At 36.8% G+C, this 23278-nt stretch overlaps 1 protein-coding gene across 2 annotated transcripts in view; it reads left to right on the plus strand.

Moving 5' to 3' along the window:
• Window positions 1-23278, plus strand: part of nuf (rab11 family-interacting protein nuf) — a 106817-nt gene that overhangs the window by 8825 nt on the left and 74714 nt on the right. For both annotated transcript variants that reach the window (XM_074178223.1, XM_074178222.1), the window contains exon 2: window positions 7401-7617. In XM_074178223.1, the coding sequence (XP_074034324.1) occupies window positions 7406-7617 (212 nt within the window). In that variant the 5' untranslated portion in view covers window positions 7401-7405. The remainder of the gene's footprint in view (window positions 1-7400; window positions 7618-23278) is intronic.

Genomic DNA, 23278 nt, shown 5'->3' on the forward strand with positions numbered 1-23278 from the left:
AGTGAACAAGCCATGATGCCAAGCTGTAAAATCGAGTAGAGAACATACAGCGTGGTTCAGAATTAAGGGATACCTTTATTTTTTTCAATATTAAATCGTCGTTTTTCCCGTCACAGAAAAATATTGTGTATTATACACGGGAACAATATTAGATTTTAGCTCTCGGTTTTTTGTCAACCTCGAACTAAAATCTAATACTTGTTTTCCTTGTATAATAAATAACTATTTCTACGTAATTTACAATTTATAGGGGTCAATTTTTAATTCTAAAATGGTATTTGGCAAGCATAATTTCATTCCACCCCTTGGAGTCACAGCACCGACAGCTTTAAATTTTTTTTAAATGAACGTAGGTAAGTGAGAGTTTTTGAAATTTCATCAAGAGAGTTTAATGTGAGTATTTTTGTGAAGTTTTTTTGTGAAGGAGTCACAGTTGCTTTAAGTTTTTCGGATATCCAACCTTCTACAATCTACTTCTCGATCTTTTCTCAAGTGTGAAGTTCACCTGGAAAAGTTTCTGCGTAAATAAACCTTCAAAAAGTCTAATTATTCACTAAGTTGTCGAATACATTTTCATGTAAATATACAGTGCATTCCCCCATTTTATTTTTTGAACGGGTCAACTGGAAAAATTGAAATTTGGGATAATGAAATTAATGCATGATTACTTTATTTTGAAGTGAAATTGACAGATGAAGCTTTAAAGATGGCAACTGGGCGCCATCTGGGAGATCCAATCCAATGACTGGGAAAAGTAGTATCTAAATAGTAAATGTAAAATGAAAATGAATATTTAAAAGAAAACGAGAGCAAATCTTAGAAAACCATTGATAATTTCATGAATTGTGAGTATAAATACACCCAAAATCAATCTTATATCTAGGGCAACAAAACCACTGTAGACCAGTGTTATCTGTCTGTCTTTCTGTTGTTCTGTTAACCAGCTGTCGCACCCCTTCGAATGACAACCCTCAGAAGTCGAGCTAAGGATTAACGAGATCTTACCTTTTAACGTGTGATTCCTAACACGGGTTGGGCGATAGCAAGTAAAAATCGATCGTTTAGACTAGGGCTTGAACCACCGACCAACACGACAGTCAAATCGCATGAGAGAACAAAGCACCCATGACGAATCGCCTGGCTACCGACCGACCCTTATAAGGATTAACATTATCAATTATTTTGGTTCCATTCCATTTTGGACGTTAGTTACGAATACAAGTGGTGGTGGTCTAGAAACATAGAAAGTTTTATTTCTCAATTTTCATATGGAATTTACACTTTGAGTGTTTGTTAGTCTCTTCAGGCCTGGAAAGCAATGAGGCTGCTGACTCCCTTGCAAAGGAGGGTGCTGCAAGCAGCTTCATCGGACCAGAACCAGTCATTGGCATCGCTTTATGGTTTGCCAAACAAACATTGAACTCCTGGATGGTAAGAAAGTAAGAAAATGTATGGACTTCTGGCAGAATCTTCCATGATTGGCTCACACCAAGTCGTTCATTCACCCGAAGCTTGATACCAAACAGTTGTTGGACTACAGTAGAGATGAACTACGATGTCTAACAGGCCTTCTTACAGATCACTGTCATTTGAATCATCATATGCAAAGACTCGGACTATCGGAAAACAGTGTGTCGCCTCTGTTTGGAAAATGATGAACAGCAGAGCACATACTTTGTGCCTGCCGCGCTGGGAACCGAATCAGGTTTTTAGAGTTCGGAGGAGCCGTACTCTCACCATCTGACCTGAAAGACCACTCACCATACAGACTAATCGGCTTCGTTAAGAAGCTGGGTTTATTTAGTCGAGTGTGAATAGGTGTGAGCCACAATAAACCCTTATGGATTGCGGTGGAGGTTCGAATAGCCCACTCATTTGACCTATCTAACCTAGTCTCTTCAGAACTTTTAACGTTTTCATTTTCCTTCGTTTCTTCTGAATGAAACAGAAAATAAATTTTGGGCGCGGATGTTACCCACGCAGTCAGATCGAAAGCACCAAATACTTATTACAAAAAGACATACGCATAAAAAATGGAAAATATTTCGAATATCTTTCAACAAATAGTTACACATGGCTACCAGACTTAAAAAGAATTGAAAATTATTGAATGAAAACTAAGTGAATTAGAAAACTATATCGAGTTTCATATAGTGCATTCTTTAATGTTCCCCCCTTTTATTTTTTGAACGGATCAACTCAAAAAATTGAAATATGGGGTAATGAATGTAATGCATGAATACTTTATTTTGAAGTGAAATTGATAGATGAAACTTTCAAGATGGTGACTGGGCGCCATATGGGAAAAAAATTAAATAGAAAGGGGGGTTTTGTGACACATCATTTTGAAGCTCCTGACGGATACTTCACAACCCTAGAATATGAAGTCAATATCTTCATCTACTACAAAATGGCGGAACATTTAATAATTTCCTGAAGACAAACAAACACATTAATATCGATGGGCATATAACATCGATATTTTTAGAAATATTCCTTTTTATCTGACATATGGCAATTCCAACAACCCGATAAGGTTTGATAAGTTATTTTTTGTTTATAAAAACGACAAAAAATGTCATCCCCAAGGTCCATTCCGGAAGAACAGCAAGTGCAAATAATTGGTGAGATGGTAGTAAATCCATCTTATTCCGTCGCGAATATTTGTGAGGTGTCTCCTTCTACTGTGTGGAGACTTTTGAAGAGGAATAGGTATCATCCATACAAAATTAAAATGGTACACCAATTAACTGAAGGTGACCCTGGTCGTAGAAAATGATTCTGCGCAATCATGACGGAAACCATTGCAAGGCATCCTACCTATCTCCACAATATTTGTTTTTATGACGAATGTACTTTTTTTAAACGGCAATGTTCACAGACAAAATTGCCGTTATTGAAGTGACACCAACCCTAACATTTTCCGGGTAACACATACCCAATATCCAGAAAAAATTAACGTTTAGGCAGGAATATTGGGAAACCAAATTGTAGGACCTCTATTTATTGATCAAAATTTAACAGGGGAACTGTATTTGAATATGCTGGAAACTACTGTTGACTGAAATCGTCGAAGCGAATCCTAACGAATTCGATATGGATATTGTATTCCAACAAGATGAAGCAGCACCACATTACTCCAGTAAAAAACTATTTGGATACTACTTTTCCCGGTAGTTGGATTGGCCGCCGAGGTCCTACAGAATGGCCAGCTCGCTCGCCAGATTTGACACCTGTAAATTTTTTTATGGGGATATTTGAAGCAAAAGGTATACGAAACTGAACCTGCTTCAGTATTGGCTATACGGCGGAGTTTCATCTGTCAATTTCACTTCAAAATAAAGTATTCATGCATTAATTTCATTATCCCAAATTTCAATTTTTTGAGTTGGCCCGTTCAAGAAATAAAAGGGAGGGGTGGACATTAAAGAAATACCCCGTATATAGAGTTTCATATAAATGTATTACATCACCTAAATAGTTGTTTTCATATCTCTTGTTATTTTCCAAATGATTCTGGCCTTTCAGATATATTACAACACAATTTTGGTATTAAAATTTCAAAATCGTAGAACAGCAGTACAGAATTTATCGTAAAAGATGACTAACAGTTATTGCAATCTCCAGGTGGGTGTGGATATATAATCTGACCTTAAATATGTATGTATTAGAAGGTATTGTACTATGTGTGGTTTTTTCGTGATCAAAAACCTAATTGTGGGAAATTGTATCGACACAATCTTTATATACTGCGGTCGTTTTGTACAACAACACCAATGCCATGTATTTATACCGAATCATTCTTCACCGATAGACAGGTGCCTTTGGAAAGAAGGTTCAGTAATTTTAGAATGAGTCATAATAAGGGTAGTTCCTCTGTAGTTAAAAGTAAATGGACAACAAAGTGAATCTACAAGAATGTTTCGAGCACAGGTGCGGTGGCTAGGTAGAAGACAGACTATGTATAAGATAAGCAAAGATCCTGATATTAAGCTTGCAGCAGGTAGTATGATGAGTCAGTGAGTTCATTTCGAAATTTGTAATCGAATTGAGTTCTTTTACTACAACAATGTACGAGGTTTAGGAAAAAAACCTTTTTTTGAAACAAACTGAATTCCCCGTCCACTATCTCATAAACGGTCGGGCGTATGAAAAGAATGTTCGAAAAAAATTTGTCGCAAATTTTATGCTCTACAATTTTTATAATGGATGTGAACATCATTGGAGCTACAGAAACCGATATAATTGCGAAAAACAGATTTTTGAGGCCTTTTATCTTGAATAACTTCACGAGATTTCATTAGACTTTTGAGACAACTTTTAGAACATCAAAATGAAGGTGTATATGAGTGTTTCTACTCCCTCCATTTTAAACTAATCATTACGTGTTTGACGCAGGGGAGCCCACGATGCAAAATGGGGATTTACTCGAGCGTCATTGAGACATATTAGGTTGCAAAGCTTTTAAAGTAGAACTCATGTGAATGATATCTGATTTTATTCCACAACGAATATTTGAAATACAAACTGAGTAGGGAAAAGTATCTTCTGTATAATTCAGTGTTCATATAGAAGTATTTGTTTCGTGTAATTCAATGTTTATATGAAAGTAGCTATTTCAGGAGGACTTTCTTTCAGTTTGTGTCTGAATGTTACTTCTTCACATGATCTACACATCCATGTATAGAGTTACTTATTATCAAATTGATTACTTCCTTCCTTTCTTTGGAAGATTCCCTCATCTTTTTTTTGTATCAAGATGGAGTAGTAGAAAGCCAAAAACTTTCTTTAATTTCTCTTTTCTTCGTTATGATTTCCTACCACGTAGTAACGGCTACATCCATCAATTAATTGATTAATTAAACATCATCTTAATCTTCATCACGAACGAGTCTCTGTGATCAGCTGTGATGCCGTCATGGCAACAGAATTTACTTATTTATTTATTTATTCAGAAAATACATCCAACAGGTCATGAGACCCAATTACAGGAGTACATAATACAAAATAAAAGCTTATATTAGTCCTGAAAAACAAAAATTAAACATAAAACGTAATCTATATTAGCATTACATACCACGTAACATATCAGTTCTGTAATGCATTATATATTGCTTTCCTAAACTGAGATAATGGTAAGAAGAATATATCTATGTTTTGTAGATTATTGTAGCTTCTACACATATATGTCAAAGGACAGTGAAAGTGGTGTTGTGAGTTAGGTACGTCGATGTAAAAAGTTATATGTGACCTGGAAGTTATACGAGGAACGTTAAAATTCAATGATGAAAGTAAAGTAGAAGAGTCGATTTGATTATGTATGATTTTGTATATAAAAATCAAGTCGTTAATTTGGCGGCGTTTTTTAAGGGATGCGTAGTTGAACTCTTCCAAGAGTGAATCATAGCTATACTCTCTTATGAGGTAAGAACCATGTTTTTTTAAATAAAGAAATTTCAGAAACTTTTTCTGTACAGCTTCAATACAATATATATATATATATATATATATATATATATATATATATATATTTTCCCTGACAAGGATTCCATATGGAGCTACAATATTCCAGTTTGCTTCTGACCAATGAATAATATATAGAGCTAATTGCCTCTAATGATGAGAATTCTTTGCTATTACTCATAACATTATTGGTCAACCCAAAGGAAAAAACGTAACAATATAATGCATATATATTTCCTATAACCCGAGGTCAAATCCCACTGATGGAAGTTTTTTTACGTGAATTATATAATTATATATTAGTAATATTTCTCGGAGGGTAGTGGTAAAATGAAATGATATATCAATTTAAATTTATTTCTAGGTTGCAATGCTTATTGCTATTTCTGGAGCATGCCGAAAAAAGAACTGAAAGATATGCAAATATATCATGTTAAAGATATGGGCCAAGAACTATACATCAAAGTACCGGACACAGAAACTAAAACCGAAAGGTCATTTATCGTTTTTGGCAATTTCTATAATATTTGTAAAATGTACTTGAACCTAAGGCCAAAAAATGTTGACAACTACCATTTTTTTGAATTATCAAAATGGGAAATGCACTCGTCAGGTTGTTGGACTTAACAAGTTGTGTGTCCAAAAATTACAGCCAAATTTTTACATTTGGAAAATCTAGAAACATATACTGGACACTGCTTCAGAAGATCATCTGCAACCGTCCTAGTCCTAGCAAAGTCAGACCGTGGCCGAAACTTATGTAGATGATTCTATGGCATCCATGAGAAACACATCAAATATACTCATAAATAGTATTGAAAACATTTGTATTCCCACTGTTTCAAATTCTTAACAAAACGGAATAAGATCGTCTTCCTCCAATATCGACTATAACTATAAATATACATAATTATAACAAAAATGAACCCTAATAAAGTAATTTGTAGGAAATATTGTCACAAATTTTCAAATCATTTAATTATGTTCTGACTGACTGAATGAGTTTATTATCCAAAGTCATAATCTCAAACAAATATATTGTATCATTTCTTTCTACGGTCAGTCGTAGAAAAAGTATAATACGCACCTCGAGGATAAGGTCAATTACGTCCACTCACTTACGTGCTTACAATTTTACATGTCGATTTAGCCACAGTGGCTGTACAGAAGAGACCAGCAAGAGACATGTACAGGCTAGTACCGGTAAAAATATTGTTAGAATGAGGCTACAATGTTTTCCAGAGACATGTCTGGAAAAAATGGACAAGTCAGACGGTTTCCAGTTACAAACGCTCAAGCTATTGTGACCGCTTTGTATACGAAAATAATAATTTTTTCCATTCCTTTCCATCCCCTTTTTTGGCGGCGTCGATTTCTAGGTTCATTGGCCGCATCATATGGTCCTGTACCATTCCCAATTTAGTCCACTCAGTTCCTAGAGTTGATTAATTTTCACGAGCCACGTCGGTGAGTTGCTGAAGGATTTTGATATCATCAGAAATGTGTGAAAATCTACGCCGTTGGTTATAATGGAGACATCAAATAAGAAAATGTTCAACTGGTAGCCTGCCTCCTCTGAGCATAAACGGACGTTTGTGTCCAGTTATATGGCGAGTTAATATGACCGATTGTTCTCGACGTCATTATTTTAGATGATGCTTCCATTTGCTAGTGGTGGGTTTGATATTCATGAGTTTAGTTTAACACCTATCCATTCCTGTGCCATGAGGATAAATACGTTTATCTTGATATCTTGATATCGGAACGAAAAATGGAAATATTTTCTGGTAGAGGTGCAAAGACCTTTTTCCTGGGGCAAGTCCGGCTCTGACTAATCTCAACTATCTCTCTCATTCTCACCATATAAATCATACCCGAGCCATACAAGGCTCCTATTAGTAATAGTCATAACACCTACATGCAATTTTTTGTTTCAGAGAGTATGATGTCACCGACAACCGAAGAACCGGTAAGAGTGAATGGAATCGGGACCCCCAGTTTCGTGCTGACACCCGAAAACGAATCGCAAGTTTCAGAGCAAAACAAAAGCCAGTGCTCTTCGTTGTCCGACGCCGAAAACTTCGAGTGGACCTCTGCCGGGAATGTGGAAACCCTAGAAGTCGATCCTGATGCCAGCGTGAACGGAAATAGCTTGTACGTTTATTTTTATTACCAGTTCGATTATAACCCGGTGATACTAGTCGTAGAATTCGAGAAATTTGCAAGGTATTGCGTTTTCCGTTTAGTAGTCCAGTCATTTTAGTAAGTTCGCCTCAATTTGAGATACCCAGCCATAACCTCTCACAGCCTACGTATGGTGGGGTATAAAATATGGTTGGCTTTTAAAATCTAAGGTCAACGGTCACAAAAATCTTTTTTTTTTGTACATTTTTTGCAAATAACTCGTATCATATGACTTTTTCGCTATTTGTATTAACCATCAATATTGTAGAGGATTAAATTCTCTACAATTTTTCTTTCAAAAAAATTTGTATACGTTGAGTCGTTTTCGAGATAGAGAGTTCGCGGTTAGAGCATCATTTAAGGTCAACCGGTAATCCCGGTCAAAAACATGCCATATAGGGTGGACCATCGAAAACTTGACATGGAGGTTTTGGGTACTAATCTTGCGAATCCGAAAAAACGCTCAGACAGGTCGATTTTTATTGGGAGGGGACAGTTTTTTTCCCATTTACAGCGTCGTCACTTCAACTCCGGAGCAGAGGGGTGAACAACCCTTAGAATTTTAATAGGGAACTGGGGGCAAGTCGTACATCGTTTGAAAGATCTTCGAACTCTCTAAACAAAGGTGTACATTTTTTTAATTTGGACGAACCATATTAAATTTAGAGTTGAAGTTACTTACTTTATTCTTATGTTAGCATATGCTCACAATGGGCACCCCCAGCTTCCATGCAAAAGTAGAGCTTCTGCTGGAAACGTTCCCGAACATTGTGGAGCATTTCTGGAGTGATTTGGCGACATTCATTTGTGATTCGTTGCCGTAAATCTTCGAGTGATGAAGGAGGAATACAGTGAATTCTGCTTTTCAAATGACTCCACAGAAATAAAATCTAACGGCGAAAGGTTTTGTGATCGTGGTGGTCATTCGATAGTGCCCCGCCTCCCAATCCAGTGATCCGGAAAAGTCTGATCTAAATACTGCCGAACAGGCAGAGCCCCATCTTGTTGAAATATTAACAGATCCTTCCGATAATTATGGTCATTTTCAATAATATCAGTGAGAAGGGGATTAATGGTATCTTCCAGAAGCTCCAGATACATTTGTCCGGTTGAATTGCCTTCTAAAAACAATGGGCCAATAATACAGTCACCAAGAACTCCAGACCATACATTTAATTTTTATGGACTTTGAGTAGGTATGCACTTCATGAAAAATGTGCGGATTTGAATCAGCCCGATAGCGACAATTATGGCGATTAACTGTTCCATTTAGAAAAAAAAAAACATTCATCACCGAAGTAAATGTTGAAAACAAAATGTGGATTTTCCACCGCTCGTTCACTAACCAACTCGCAAAATTGCAAGCGTCGATCGAAATCATCTTCATTCAGTTCTTGCGTTAATTTAATATTGTATGGATGCATTTTGTGGGTTTTTAAAATACGCCGAATGCTAGTTCGTGACATGCCGGAAACAAATGCTAACTTTCTTGTGCTCCAAGTATGGTCAAGCTCAACATGGCCCAGAATTGCCACTTGTGTCGCCGCATTTGTTACTGGTGGTTCGATTTGCCGTTTTTTATTTGCTACAGATCCAGTTGCGCGAAATTTTGTAATTAAATCGAAAACATACTGTCTCGACACATTCTTCCTATATTGTTGATTGAACAGTTCAGCGGCTTTCGCAGCACAACGTCTATTTCCATAGTACAGTTCAATCAACTCAAACTTACGTGCAGGTGTGTAAACCATTGTGTTTTTAGCAACACTTTACGGCACTCACTTCTAGTAATAATGTAGATATCACTTTTAACACACATTTCTCAATTGTGATAGTCCTCTTATCAGTGAAGAACTAAAAAATTTACAAAAAAGTAGCGTAAGAAACAAATGAAAGAGTTTCCAAATGCATTCCAACTGAGCAGTGGCGTGCAACAATTTGTTGCTATTAACAATATTGAAAAAGTTAATTATCGGAAAGAAGTCTTTCAAATACGTCCAGATTAAAAAAAATGTACCCCATTGTTTAGAGAAATCCAAGAACTTTCAAACGATGTGCGACTCGCCCCCTAATCCCTATGAAAATTCCAAGGGTTGCTCACTCCTCTGCTACGGGGTTGAAGTAACTACGCTGTAAATGGGGAAAAACTGTCCCCCTCCCAATAAAAATCGACCTGTCTGAGAGTTTTTTCGGATTTGCAAGATTAGTACCCAAAACCTCCATGTCAAATTTTCGATGGCCCACCCTGTATAAAGTTTATCATTACATTGATAAATACGTAATTATTAATACTTATTTTTGAAACAAAAGTTGTAGGGAATTTAATCCTCTACATAATTAATAATAAATACAAATAGCGAAAAACCCATAGCAAACGAGATATTCGCAAAAAATCGATTTTTGTGAACTTTGATCTTAGATTTTAAAAGTCGCTCACATCCTACCATATGGAGGTTTTGAGAAAACTTTCAGGATGTCAAAATACAAGTTTATACGAGTTTATAGCTAGGTATCTCAAATTCCCAGATACTTAAATAATTTTGATAAGATGACTGGACCATAGAGATTCCTTCGTGAGGTTATCGACAGATTGTTGTAATTTTTTCAAACGTGGCCCGTGAGGTGTTCCGCAGTAGTGCCAACGTTACTGGAGAATTGTCCTGGCGATCACGGAATTTGAAAGTTCGTGCTTTTTTGCTATTTGTGGATACGCTTATTTGCTTACTTCAGTTTTTTGAATTATATCTGTTGATATCAACAGCTTCTGTTTCACCGAAATTCGTCTTATTTGTCTCTATCTGCTCCTGGTATTTACTAGAACTCTCTTCATTATCACAAATATATTACTTTTAATTCTTGTGCCTTAGTTGAAACAGCCCAAAAACAGTGGTCTTGGGCATTCACCATTTTTTCTAATATGTTCTGGAATGACGAATGGTAAACATTTAATGATCCTACAGGGGTGTATTTGCCTCATTAACAACAATACATTAAGCAACATTTTTGAAGCATTTTCACCAATGATAAACTATATTTGAAAGATGCAATAGAAAATCAATTAAATCATTAATATCGACATTGCCTGTTTCCCCAAAATTCGTGTTATTTTTCTCGATTTGCTCTTGATTTTTATTAGAACTCACTTTCATAACTAGATTTGTACTTTTTTACACATTTAGCACATTTACACTTAACGGCTTTATTCATTATCACAAAGATATAACTTTCAAAAGTTAACTAGTTTAGTAATCCAAGTTGGTTGGGTAACAGGATAATTTTTTTTAAATAACAATTGTTTTCTTGTCAACGTTTCGAATTTGATTAAATTCTTCAGGATTCGAAAAGAAAGCAATTGTTTTTTAAAGAAAAAATTGATCCTGTTACCCAAGCAACTTTTTTCAGATAACTTTTAAAACTTGAGTCTAGGTCGGAACAGCCCAAGTTCTTGGGCACTCGCCATTTTTTCTAGTATGTTCTGAAATTACGAATGGTAAACATTTAATGATCGTACAGAGATGTATTTGCAATGATAGGTTAAGTAACATTTTTAAAACATTTTTACCAACAACGAACTATATTCGAAATGATTGCAATGGAAAATCAAAGAAATTATCAAATGTACGGGGACTGTTCAAAAAATAAGGTGAATCAGTGTAGTTGCTTTTCGTGTTTGAAAGCCGTGGGTTCCTAGACAGGTAGATATCTCTGTCCTGGGTCTGCGACTAAAAACACCTGCACCAGAACCGGAAGATGTTTTTGATCCATCTGTGAACCAACAACAATCTGCTCTTAATATTTTCTTCTCCCGGAGGATCCAGTCCTCTCTACTTGGGAATAGGCAGTTCGTAGTTGACAGTAGGAAGCATAAAGTCAGAGGTCATTTCCAGAATGCTGTGACTGTATTAAATTGATTTGTGCAATTGGCAATGTGCCCAAGTCTGTATGCAGTCCATCTAGCCTCTATTTCCAGAAAAATGTGGAGAGGAGGTAGGTCTAGAAGGATCTCCATGGCCGCTAACGGTGTGGTACCGATGGCACCACTGATAGCGAGACAAGCCTGTCTCTGTAAGCCAAAGAGCTTCGCTTAGGCCGCTTTTTGATGTAAAGCTTTCGGACACCAGGCAATTGCACCATAAGTGATCATTGGTATAACAGCCATCACATAACTCCAGTGGATTTGTTTGGGATCTAAACCCCAAGTGTAACCACAAATCCTTCGACATGTCCATAGGTACAGTCTGGCTTTGTGTGAAACTTTTTCCAAGTGAGCGTTCCAGGTGAGATATTTCACCTCCATTCCAAATAGAATGACCTCACAATTGAGGGAAAGTGGTGTTAGACCGTCCAATTTTCTCCTCTTGGTGAAGGGGATTAACACAGTTTCGCTGGGGTTGACAGACATCTGCTCCTTCAGGCACCAACTGTGAACAAAGTCCAATGCGCTTTGGAGGATATTACAGCCAATTATGATCGTCGATTCTATACCCTTCCTAGCCAGAGACAATCCTATAGATATAGGTAGTGTATTGTCAAATGCTCCTTCAATAAGGGGCAGCATTGTGGAAAAACAATTCATGGCTTTTACATCACAATAATACACCTACGCACTAGTCATTGTTTGTTCGTAATTTTTTTGGCCAAAAACAACACCGTAATCATGCCTCAGCCATCGTATTCATCAAATTTACACCCCTGCGACTTTTTAATGTTCCCAAGATCTAAGTGAGTCATGAAAGGACGGCGTTTTGCGACGATTGAGGAAATAAAAACGAATCGCTGAGACAGCTCAAGAACATATCAAAAAGTACATATCAGAACTATTTCGAGGATTATAAAAAACGGTGGCGCAAGTGTATTATATTTGAGGGGGACTACTTCGTAGGAAAAATTGACGAATAAATTTTTTTGAAAAATGGAAATTTATGTAAACGGTTTAGATCAAACCCTCTTTTTGAAGTTGGTTGTTTGTTGTTGTTGTTTGAAGTTGGTGTGTGCTCCCCAATGCATTAGCATCACGTTCCAGGAAGGTTACATTTCTTACACCATCTGCCGAGGCCATCGGCTAGTTGGAAACATCTTGGATATGACAATTGAAATGATTTTACTAAACATTCACAATATAAGAAATATATCGTGTACTATGTCATTGCAGAAATCATCAAACTATACCGCCAACTATAATGAAAAAATAAAATTCTCAGTAATCAAGAAAACACCTAAACTCCCTGGAGTATTCATAGTTAACCCTTTATCTGATGGTGAAAATGGAAATAATATTCAATACATTTTCAGGTCATCGTTCCCATTAAAATGAATATCAATGAGGTCATTTACATGTATAGAACATAAATGTTTCAAATGCCAACTTATTACAACGACTCAAAAAAATTGAAGAGCGATTAACTCAAACACGGATTTCCAGAATTGTCTTGAAACGATGTGATCTCCACAAACTTTGTGGAGATCACATCGTTTCTGTGTAGTTTGTGAAATTAAAAGATATTAGTATAAGAGGTGATACTCTGAATTTGTTCAAGAGCTATCTTGCCAATAGACGTCAGTGTGTAAAAATGTATGACATTTTGAGTGATACACAAGAAACCGTTATGAGTCCCCCAAGGCACAATTATGAAGCCAATTTTATTCTACATATATGTTGATGGACTATATTCCATCAGGAGCAGAGGTATAATATTGGGCTTCGCAGATGATACAGCCATTTTTTACAAGGAAAATAGCTGGGAGCAACTAGAACATGTAGTTGAATCAGATCTGGTGTTGATTAAAAATTGACTCGAACATCGATTATTGACAGTGAATGTGGAGAAAACTCACTATATATATTTCAGTTGCAATAATTCCAGCAAACATTGTTCTTCACAACTGAAAATTGATCAGCATGTAATACTTCCCGAATCTAAAGTGAAATATTGTAATAAGCTGCGTTGATTACTTAAAATTGAAATGTTTGGTAAAAATATTAACGAACTCTAACTTCGAAATTTTGTACCACGCACTTGTAGCGAGTCACCTGAGCTACGGAATCGCTTGATGGGGAGGAACCTACCAAACGCACCGTCGCCCTCTTGAGGTGCTCCAAAACAGGCTCCTGAAATTAATAGTGTCCAAACCTCCTTATTATTCAACCGCAACTCTATTCAACGAAGCACAAGTTTTTGCCAACTTTTTTATTATAATAGAGCAGAACAGAAATTTCGCTTTGCCAACTCACTCGTACAGCACCCGCAGAAAAAATGATCATTATATTCTCCACACACAAATATATATATATATATATATATATTTCAACACTCATATACTTACCTGGCTCCGAAACTGTATAATACTATTCTTGACTATTCTTGAAGAGATTCGTAGTTTACGAATGATTCACTTGTTTAAAAAAAATTAATACTATCAATTTTTTCTCAACCTAGGATAGTGGTTTCCGATTTTGTTGACAGAAGAAATACTTGAATTCAATGTACACGATTACTATCATTTCAATTAGGAAATCACACACTACATCGTTTTATTTATATAATACAGTGCTTTTATTTCAAAACTTCCCACGCCTAGTACTTCGTTTAGCAGGGAGAATTTGCCGTAGGCAAAAAACACGTCAATTTAGATATCGAGGGGGAAGTTTAAAACCAGTGCCAGTGGTATTATAGATTTAACCCACTTACCCCTAGCTACCCCTAGCTACCCCCACTTAATAATTTCACATGGCAACCCCTATCTTGTAACAAATCGTTTTAAAGATCTTAAAAATCCTCACTCAACCCAGTTTAGAAAACTGAAATTGGTTGAATCCGTTCTCGTAAAATGGGGCAAAACGAAAATGAATTATAACAAAATGCAAAAATTTATGGAACCGCTACCACTGATTCAGTAAGGGTATGTTCTCATGTCTCTTTTTTGCCCAGAGTTTTTTGCTTTAGCTGAAAGTAAGATAAGTGCACACCGTTGCTTCTTGGCGTCAGTTATAATTAAATGGTGAAAACATTTATCAGAATTTGTTATTCCTGATTCTAAACTGTTTACACTTTACAAGAAAGAACTGAACTTATTTTTATTTATGGTGCTAAAGGTAGGTGTGCTCGTAGGGGTAGGTAGGGTAGGGTTTTTAATGAAAGGCATGCAGGCCAAAATGTGAGTCACCGATATGTTCTAGACCTTGTTCAAAAATTTGAAGAGACCGGTTCTGTGTGCAACAAAGCAGTAAAGCAGCCGAGAGTTCTTACGGAAGCCGCACAGATTGAGATTTTAGGCCAATTCGCCGTTGAGCTACTACTTCAATTTCGAAAGTCGCTAAGTTATTAAATATTTCAGTTGGTTCTATACACAAAGTTTTAAAACTAAACAAGTTCTTTCCTCACAAAATTAGTATTCTTCAGCAATTCAGTGAGGATGACTATGATAGGAGAATTGAATTTTGTGAAATAATGACTGCGAGAATTCAAAATGACCGGAATTCAATAAAAAATATTTGCTTCAGTGATGAATCAACTTTTTTCTTGACGGCTTTGTAAATAAGCATAACTGTAGATACTGGAATAATGAAAATCCACACTTGTTTCGAGAGGATCATACGCAATATCCACAAAAAATAAACGTCTGGGCTGGAATTCTGGGAAACGAAATAATTGGCCCTATTGCAATTGAAGAAAATTTTACTGGTCAACTGTATTCAAACTTATTGGAAAATGTAATCGATCCACTCATAACACAGTCCTTAGAAGGCCAAGTTGATGAAGAAGACAACCCGCTCTTGGATGAACAAAATTTACATTTTCAACAGGACGGCGCACCGCCACACTACGCATTGCATGTCCGACAGTGGCTCGATCAACGGAATCCTGACTAATGGATTGGCAGAAGAGGCGCTCTGGAATGGCCGGCGAGATCTCCGGATTTAACGCCATTGGATTTCATTCTCTGGGGTTATTTGAAGACAATGGTATATGAAAGTCCCCCGCAGGACATTCAGGATCTAAGAGACTGGATTACTGCCACATGCAGACAAATTAATAACGAAACATTTACAAATATCCGACAGGAATTCGAGAATAGATTGTACTTTTGCTTAGCTACCAATGGTGAACATTTTGAACACCTAAATAAAGTAAGGTACATTTATTTAATTGCAATAGCTATTATTTTATTTTTTATTATAATTAATTTTCTTTTTGCCCTATTTTACGAGAACGGATCAACTAATTTCAGTTTTCTAAACGGGGTTGAGTGAGGATTTTTAAGATCTTTAAAATAATGTGTTATAAGATAGGGGGTGCCATTTAAAATTATTAAGTGGGGTAGCTAGGGGTAAGGGGGTTATACCTAAAATACCACTGGCACTGGTTTTGAACTTCCCCCTCGATATCTAAATTGACGTGTTTTTTGCCTACGGCTAATTCTCCCTGATAAACGTATGTATTGATTTTTCCATTTATTCAAAAGTTTTCATTTTATTTACATTGTATTTTACGTTATGTAACTGAAATTGTCAGTGAAGATAGTTATATCTTAAACATATATTCTTTTTACTATCGCTAATTTTATAGGTTATAGGTTTTTATAGGTTTAAGAAATTCTTGAAATTGTGTCGTTCCTGTTATGCACAGCAAGTGCTTTTGCACTTATCACCATTTTTCTTTATTCTTATTATTATTATGTTGTGTGAAACCTTTCAAATGCATGAATAGAGTTATTTTTATTTCACCGTAGTGTGCGCTGGTCAGGTCCTATTCTCCGAAGCCCCGATACATTCGGGAGGGCGCGCCAGCATTATCAACCAATCACCACTCCCCACACCGTGGGGTAAGTGATCGATGGGTCTGAGAATCATGTGCCCTGAGCAAGCGCAGTGAGCCAAGAATGACAGCCTTCTGCATCTGTGCGGCTAAAATTTCTGCCCTAATGCGGCAAGCCGGTATGATTTTAAGATTCGAGAGTAAAGAGAGCATCATTCCACCAAGGACTCCAATATTCAGAACAACCATCGTGACAGAGTGATCTGGATAGAGTCTGCGGAGTTCGAAGAGAAAATCTCGATATTTTATCCGTTTTCCCTCCTCTTTTCTGACGATATTTGTCTCGCCAGGAGCTGAAAACTCCACGACAAATATCGTTTTGCTCTGGTGGTCGAGAAGGACTACATCAGGCTTATTAGCTTGTATGAGCCTGAGCCCCCGGAGCGTAGGGCAACACCGATGACTCGTCAATACCGTAAGAGTGCCGTAGATGGTAATATAGCACTCTTAGGGCCGCGTTATGTCGATAGATATAGGCCGAGACCGCATATGCTGGACATGCTGATAGCAAATGCATTAGGGTCTCGGGCGCCTCGCGGCAGACCCTGCAGCTTGTGTCAGGAACCTCTATACCCATCACGCGACTGCGGTAGACTAAGGTGTTGAAGACACCATCCTGGCAAGCCATGATGAACCCCTCAGTTTCCCATTTCAGATCACTCAACCTGAGAAAAGCGAAGGTCAGGCGCTTTGATAAGCCAAAGTCGCCAATGTTATTGAAGAAGACCCCATGCATTGGCTTACCCTTGTGTTTCCGCAGAAGTAAGATGATCTCTGCGGCTTTTACCTGAGCTTTTTGCTGAACGAGTTCCAACTCGGTGACAGAGTTGTGGTCGCCTCGTTCAGTCTCGAAAACAATATCAGCTGCTCGGGCAGCTGCCCTAAAGAGAAATGCTCCAATTCCTGCTCTCATGGTCACGGACCATGCAGAGCAGGGGATCCGAACTCCTGACGACTTTACAGGCTATATCCAGTACCATTCTGTCATGTAGAGACTCCAAACTCAAAAGTCCACGGCCTCCCTGTTGTCGGGGGAAGTACAACCGTGGAACGGACGATTTAGGATGCAAACTCCTATAGAGATGCATCATTTTTCGGGTCTTTACGTCGAGTTGATACAGCTCCTCCCGAGTCCACTTCACTACTCCAAACGAGTGGAGTAAGATTGGAACGGCAAGCATATTTGTTGCAACAACTTTGTTCTTCCCCGACAGTTCCGATGACCAGATCTGTCGAAGTTTGTGCTGGTGCTTGCCGCGGAGAGAGTTTTTCATTGCTGTTACCTCTTGTGAGTGGCGTTGTTCCACCCCGAGGTAAGTATACGTCTCTCTGGAATCCAGATGGTGTAGGATCCTTCCATCTACGAGCTGCACATCCTCTCCGTAGTTCCCGCATCGTCCTCTTTTGAGATAGATCATTGCACATTTGTCTATCCCCGAATTTCATACCGATAGCATGCGTGTACTCTTCCACCACCCTCAAGGACTGATGGAGATCCTTCTCTCTCATCCATATAAAACAAATGGGCGACCTTGTGCCTCCAGTTTCCGGGGTTCCACAGTTGTACCCTCGAGTTATTATTATTATTATTGTGTGAATTTTATTAGTTTTCTATTGTTACTGCCTCATTTGGACGTCCACTGCGTTCTGCAACATCCGTGTCTCTACGACCACGTTTGAAGTCAGCAAACCAACATTTAGTTTTATTGTTGTTTCTGATGGAGCCATTGCTTCGCTTGAACGGTTTTTTTTCCATCAAGAAGTAGTACAAAATTAAAACACGAAATTGTTTTTGATCCATTGTTTTGAAAATAACAAAAGTAGTGTCACTCTTAGCCCAATAACTCACAAACTTATGAGTAGAATATCATGAAATTTCAACAGCTTTTTTTTGAAGGTTAGGACTAACTGAAAAAGCAATGAATGCGACATCTATGTGTTAGGTACGAGACAACCCAACTAGTGTATTGGGACTTTCTATATCAAATAAAAATCTAATCAAATTTTTTAGTCGGACCCTTCCACACAACAGCAGGAAACGTTACTTTCTGTTTTGTTCATGCCAATACGTCAAAATACATTGCACTCTTCTTGCAGAATATTAATTATTTAATGCTTGCGAATACCGATGTCATTATAGTGAGCGTTATTCAGTACAGAATTGCTATCGATCGAGACTGTGAAAAGTTTTGGAGTTGATCCGCGTTAAAAAGTTATTTTAAATAGAATGTTATTATTTAATTGATCAGTGCTGCTGCAGGAATTTGCTGAAGTGTAAAATGTGATTTATTTTTTCGAATATCTTTGAACCATCAGGCTCGTTATATAACCGTGAAAAACCTGATAATTGGTAGGTATAAAGAACTTTCTAGAAGCAGGGATTTTTGCGTAATTTTGAATGACAAAAATTGAGTATTTTTATGTGATTCTTAGTAGTTTACATCACCCACATACAGTGCATTTCTTTAATGCCCCCCCCTTTTTATTTTTTGAGCGGGTCAGCTCAAATAATTGAAATTTGGAATAATGAAAATAATGAAACTTTCAAGATGGCGACTTGGCGCCGCCATCTGGAAAAAAAAATTAAACCCTAGAATATGAAGTCAATATCTTCACCTACTATAAAATGGCTGAACATTTAATAATTTCCCGAAAACAAATACATTATTATCGATATTTCTAGAATTCCTTTTTATCTGCCATATGGCAATTCCAACAACCCGATAAGGATTGTTAAGTTATTTTTTATTTATAAAATCGACAAAAAATGTCACTACGACAATGAACATCATTAGGTTTGTTCTGGTTCTGCGAAATTCAGGTTCTAGGACGATAATTTCGGACTGATGAATCCTCTGTTCTGGTTTTGACAGCGAAATGATCCTAAACTGTTTTGAACCGTCCCGAATCGTTCTTGCTCTCGAGGCTGAACCGTTGAGAACTGTTCCCGTTGCTCATGCGCATTCATGTCGAAATTTGTTTGGGCTATTTGCTAGGATGTTTTTTTATTTATTTGATTTGAATAATTGATGATTGAGGGTAGATAACATTTGAGCTGACTATAGGGATACGCTACATAACAAAATGGACATGATTAATAATATTTTCTCGTCTTCATCTCTTCATATATATAACTGTTTGAGATTTTTTGTTTATACGCACCATGTCTTGCGCAGTTTCCAAACGTTTTGGGATGTTAGAACCAGAACAAACCTATTGTTCAGTTAGAATATTCTCATTTAGTTTTTGGTTTCACTAGCAGGAAGGTACCACGTCAACAATCTCTAAACCGGTCAATTCTCGTCATTGGAAGAAAAAATTGAAGCGTTATTTTTCATGGTGCGACGCGTTACTTTCACGAGACCGGAAAGATTTTCAATGAACGTTTTCCGAATCGTATCTATCTGTAGAAAATATTTGAGGGAACTTGTATCCAAATTCACAACTACCGGTAGTGTTCATAACAAAAAGCCCCCAGGTCATCCGTCCATTCCGAAAGAACAAGTGCAAATAATTGGTGAGATGGTAGTAAACCCTGAACAGTCTACTTATTCCGTCGCGAATGTTTGTGAGGTGTCTCTTTCTACTGTATGAAGACTTTTGAAGAGGAATAGGTATTATCCATACAAAATTAAAATGGTACACCAATTAACTGAAGATGACTCCGATCGAAGAACAGAATTCTGCGAAATCTGACGAAAACTATTGCAAGGCATCCTACCTATCTCCACAATATTTGTTTTAGTAACGAATGTAAATTCTTTTAAACGGCAGTGTTCACAGACAAAATTGCCGTTTGGGCAGGAATATTGGGAAACCATATTGTAGGACCCCTATTTATTGATCAAAATTTAACAGGAGAACTATATTTGAATATGCTGGAAACTACCGTTGACCCTCTCATCACTGAAATCGTCGAAGCGAATCCTAATGAATTCGATATGGATATTTTATTCCAACTAGATGGAACACCACCACATTACTCCAGACAAGTAACAAACTATTTGAATACTACTTTTCCCGTTCGTTGGATTGGCCGTCGAGGTCCTACAGAATGGCCAGTCCGCTCGCCAGATTTGACACCTTTGGACTTTTTTTATGGGTCTATTTGAAGCAAAAGTTGTATGAAACTGAACCTGCTTCAATATTGGATATGCGGCAGAGAATAATGAATATTTGTAGAGATATTGACGTTTCTGTGTTCGAAAATGTTCGGCGTGAAATGTCGGATAGGCTATTCATATGTCAAGAAGTTCAAGGTAACCATTTCGAACACCTTTAATTAAAATATTAATTATTCTGTAATTTTTTTGGCGAAAACATGGTATTTTTAATATTTAATATCGCATGAATTAACTGATACATTGAACTCAAATTCTGACAACTTTGAGATAAGATATGGTGGTTGTTATTTTGGAACGAAATTCAAATCTTATTTCATACAGAGTGTCTGAAAAATACGTCCCATTTTTTATTTTTGATAAACGACCATAACTTTGATCGACTATGTCCTATACATATCTCTGACCGTTTATGAGATATGAACTATTAAAAAAAAATGAATTTCACTAGTTCGGACTTCCATTGTCAAATATATAAAATGATTTGAAATCCCTGAAACTACTAAAAAAGAAGAATTAAAAATAAATAGTTGTTTTTATGTTGTTCCAGGGATTTCAAATCATTTATATATATATTAGACAATGGAAGTCCGAACTAGTGAAATTCATCATGAAACATTGTCAATCACCTTCAAACAAACGTTTAAAAAAATGCTCCTATGCAAGCATAAAATTTCCAATAAAATCAAAAATCAAGTGCATAATACACACATTCTTGAAATTTCAGCGTCGGTCTCGGGCAGGGCCGTAGCGAAAAGAAAAACCAGGGGGGGAGGGAATCCAAATTTTCCCAACCCCACCAGCAAAATTTCCCAATTTTAGTTACTACTATAATATATTAATTTTCTTACTTAGCTATCCAAAGATTGGCTGGATGCTAATGCCCAATAGGGTGTGCACAAACAAAAATAAATTTTGGTAATTATAAAAATAATAATGGGAAGTATTCTACTTTGGACCAAGGTCCTTGGTCTTCCACCATATCCACATATAGGAATATTCAATACAAATGAAAGGAAACAGCACTTAAATAATATTGTGCTTATTGTTTTCTACTATTATTTTTTTTATCTTCACGGCCCCAAATTTCCCATTTCCCAAGTCTAAAAAGCAGGGGGGGAGGCTCCCCCCATCACCTCCATAGCGACGGCCCTGGTCTCGGGCCTTCGAAAATTAACTCCCTCAATACATGGGGTGAAACTTTTTCTATTTCCAATCATCTACTCGAATATCAAAAGAGTTTTAAACATTAATTTTGAATTTCACAACCGAATTTCAGCAAAGATAATGGTATGTTATGATCTACGTCTGATTTGAAAAACAAATGAATAGATTTGACAATAACTTGTTTAAAACTAATTAATACACTTTATTGTACGATTTTCACTATAAAGGGTTTTACAAAAACCGCGACACGCGTTTCGCTATACAATAGCTTCCTCAAGCGTAAACTGTCCGACTGTCATATTGAAGTGATGAGTCCGCTGACTGGTGATATGGAAAATGAAATAAACATTTTAGAATATTTTTATGCTTATCCTCATGCATCAGTATCTAGTGCTGCGGTTGATTTGGGAATATCTCGAATTTCTATATGGAGAATTTTACAAAAACATAATATGCATGATTATAAATTAATTAGGATGCAAGCTTTGCATAGAGATGATCCACCAAAACGGGTAGAATTTTGCGAAACGGCACTAACATGTACATACAAAGATCTAAACTTTTTGAAAAAAATTATATGGACTGATGAATTACAATTTTCGCGTGGAGGAATATTCAATTGTCGAAATAATCACTTCTGAGCAAAGGGGATTCCAACAAAAATTCAGTTTTAATGTTTTTTGTATGCTCATGGATGATAAAGTTTCTATTTGCATTAATGAAGAAAAGTTGAATTCCACAAAATATTTAGATATTTTGAGATAGTCGATCTCAGAATGAGTGATTTTCTGGACAATTTGCCCCTTGTCTCGGAATTGTTGGTATTAGTTGAATGGAGCTCCTGGGCATTGCACACGTGAAGGGACTAGGGAACTAACCGATATGTTCGAAGATCGTTGGATACGTCGTTTGGGTCCGTGGATTTGACAGCTTCGATCACCGGATCTGACTCCCCTAGATTTTTACCTCTGAGGAAATATCAAAGAGAAGGTATTAACACCTGTTAATACGAAACAGGAACTGAAAGATCGGGTTAGATCGTTAGATGTGTCTTCGAGGAAATCAAACCGTAGGAAATCCGCAGAGCCACAACTGATCACGTAATAACGTCAATCTATCAATGTTTACAAATAAATGGTCAGCATTTCAAGCACCAGAGCTACTGAATTTTTATCCTATCAGTATCAAATGTCAAATAATTGCGAAGCTAATTTCACAATATTATCTCTTGTTTTCTAGTGTGGAATTATTTTTATTATCAATTTAATTTTGAAAAGTTCGTTCTTGTGTCGAAATAGTAATGTTTGTCATACACCCACTATGAAATTTCATTCATGCATTCCATTAAACCTTTCTGAACTAATGTAAAGTCATTATTCATTATTCGATATGTTCAATAATATATTTTTCACCGTATTTTGTATTTGAAATGTTATATTTGTATAGAAGCAAAACAATTATAGAACAATTCATATCTCATAAACGGTCAGAGATAGGTATAGGATATAGTTGATTAAAGTTGTTCAC

Source organism: Leptinotarsa decemlineata, unplaced genomic scaffold (assembly GCF_025532065.1).
Source record: "Leptinotarsa decemlineata unplaced genomic scaffold, Ldec_3_MD MMD2_tig00003736_RagTag_RagTag, whole genome shotgun sequence".
Classification (NCBI taxonomy): domain Eukaryota; kingdom Metazoa; phylum Arthropoda; class Insecta; order Coleoptera; family Chrysomelidae; genus Leptinotarsa; species Leptinotarsa decemlineata.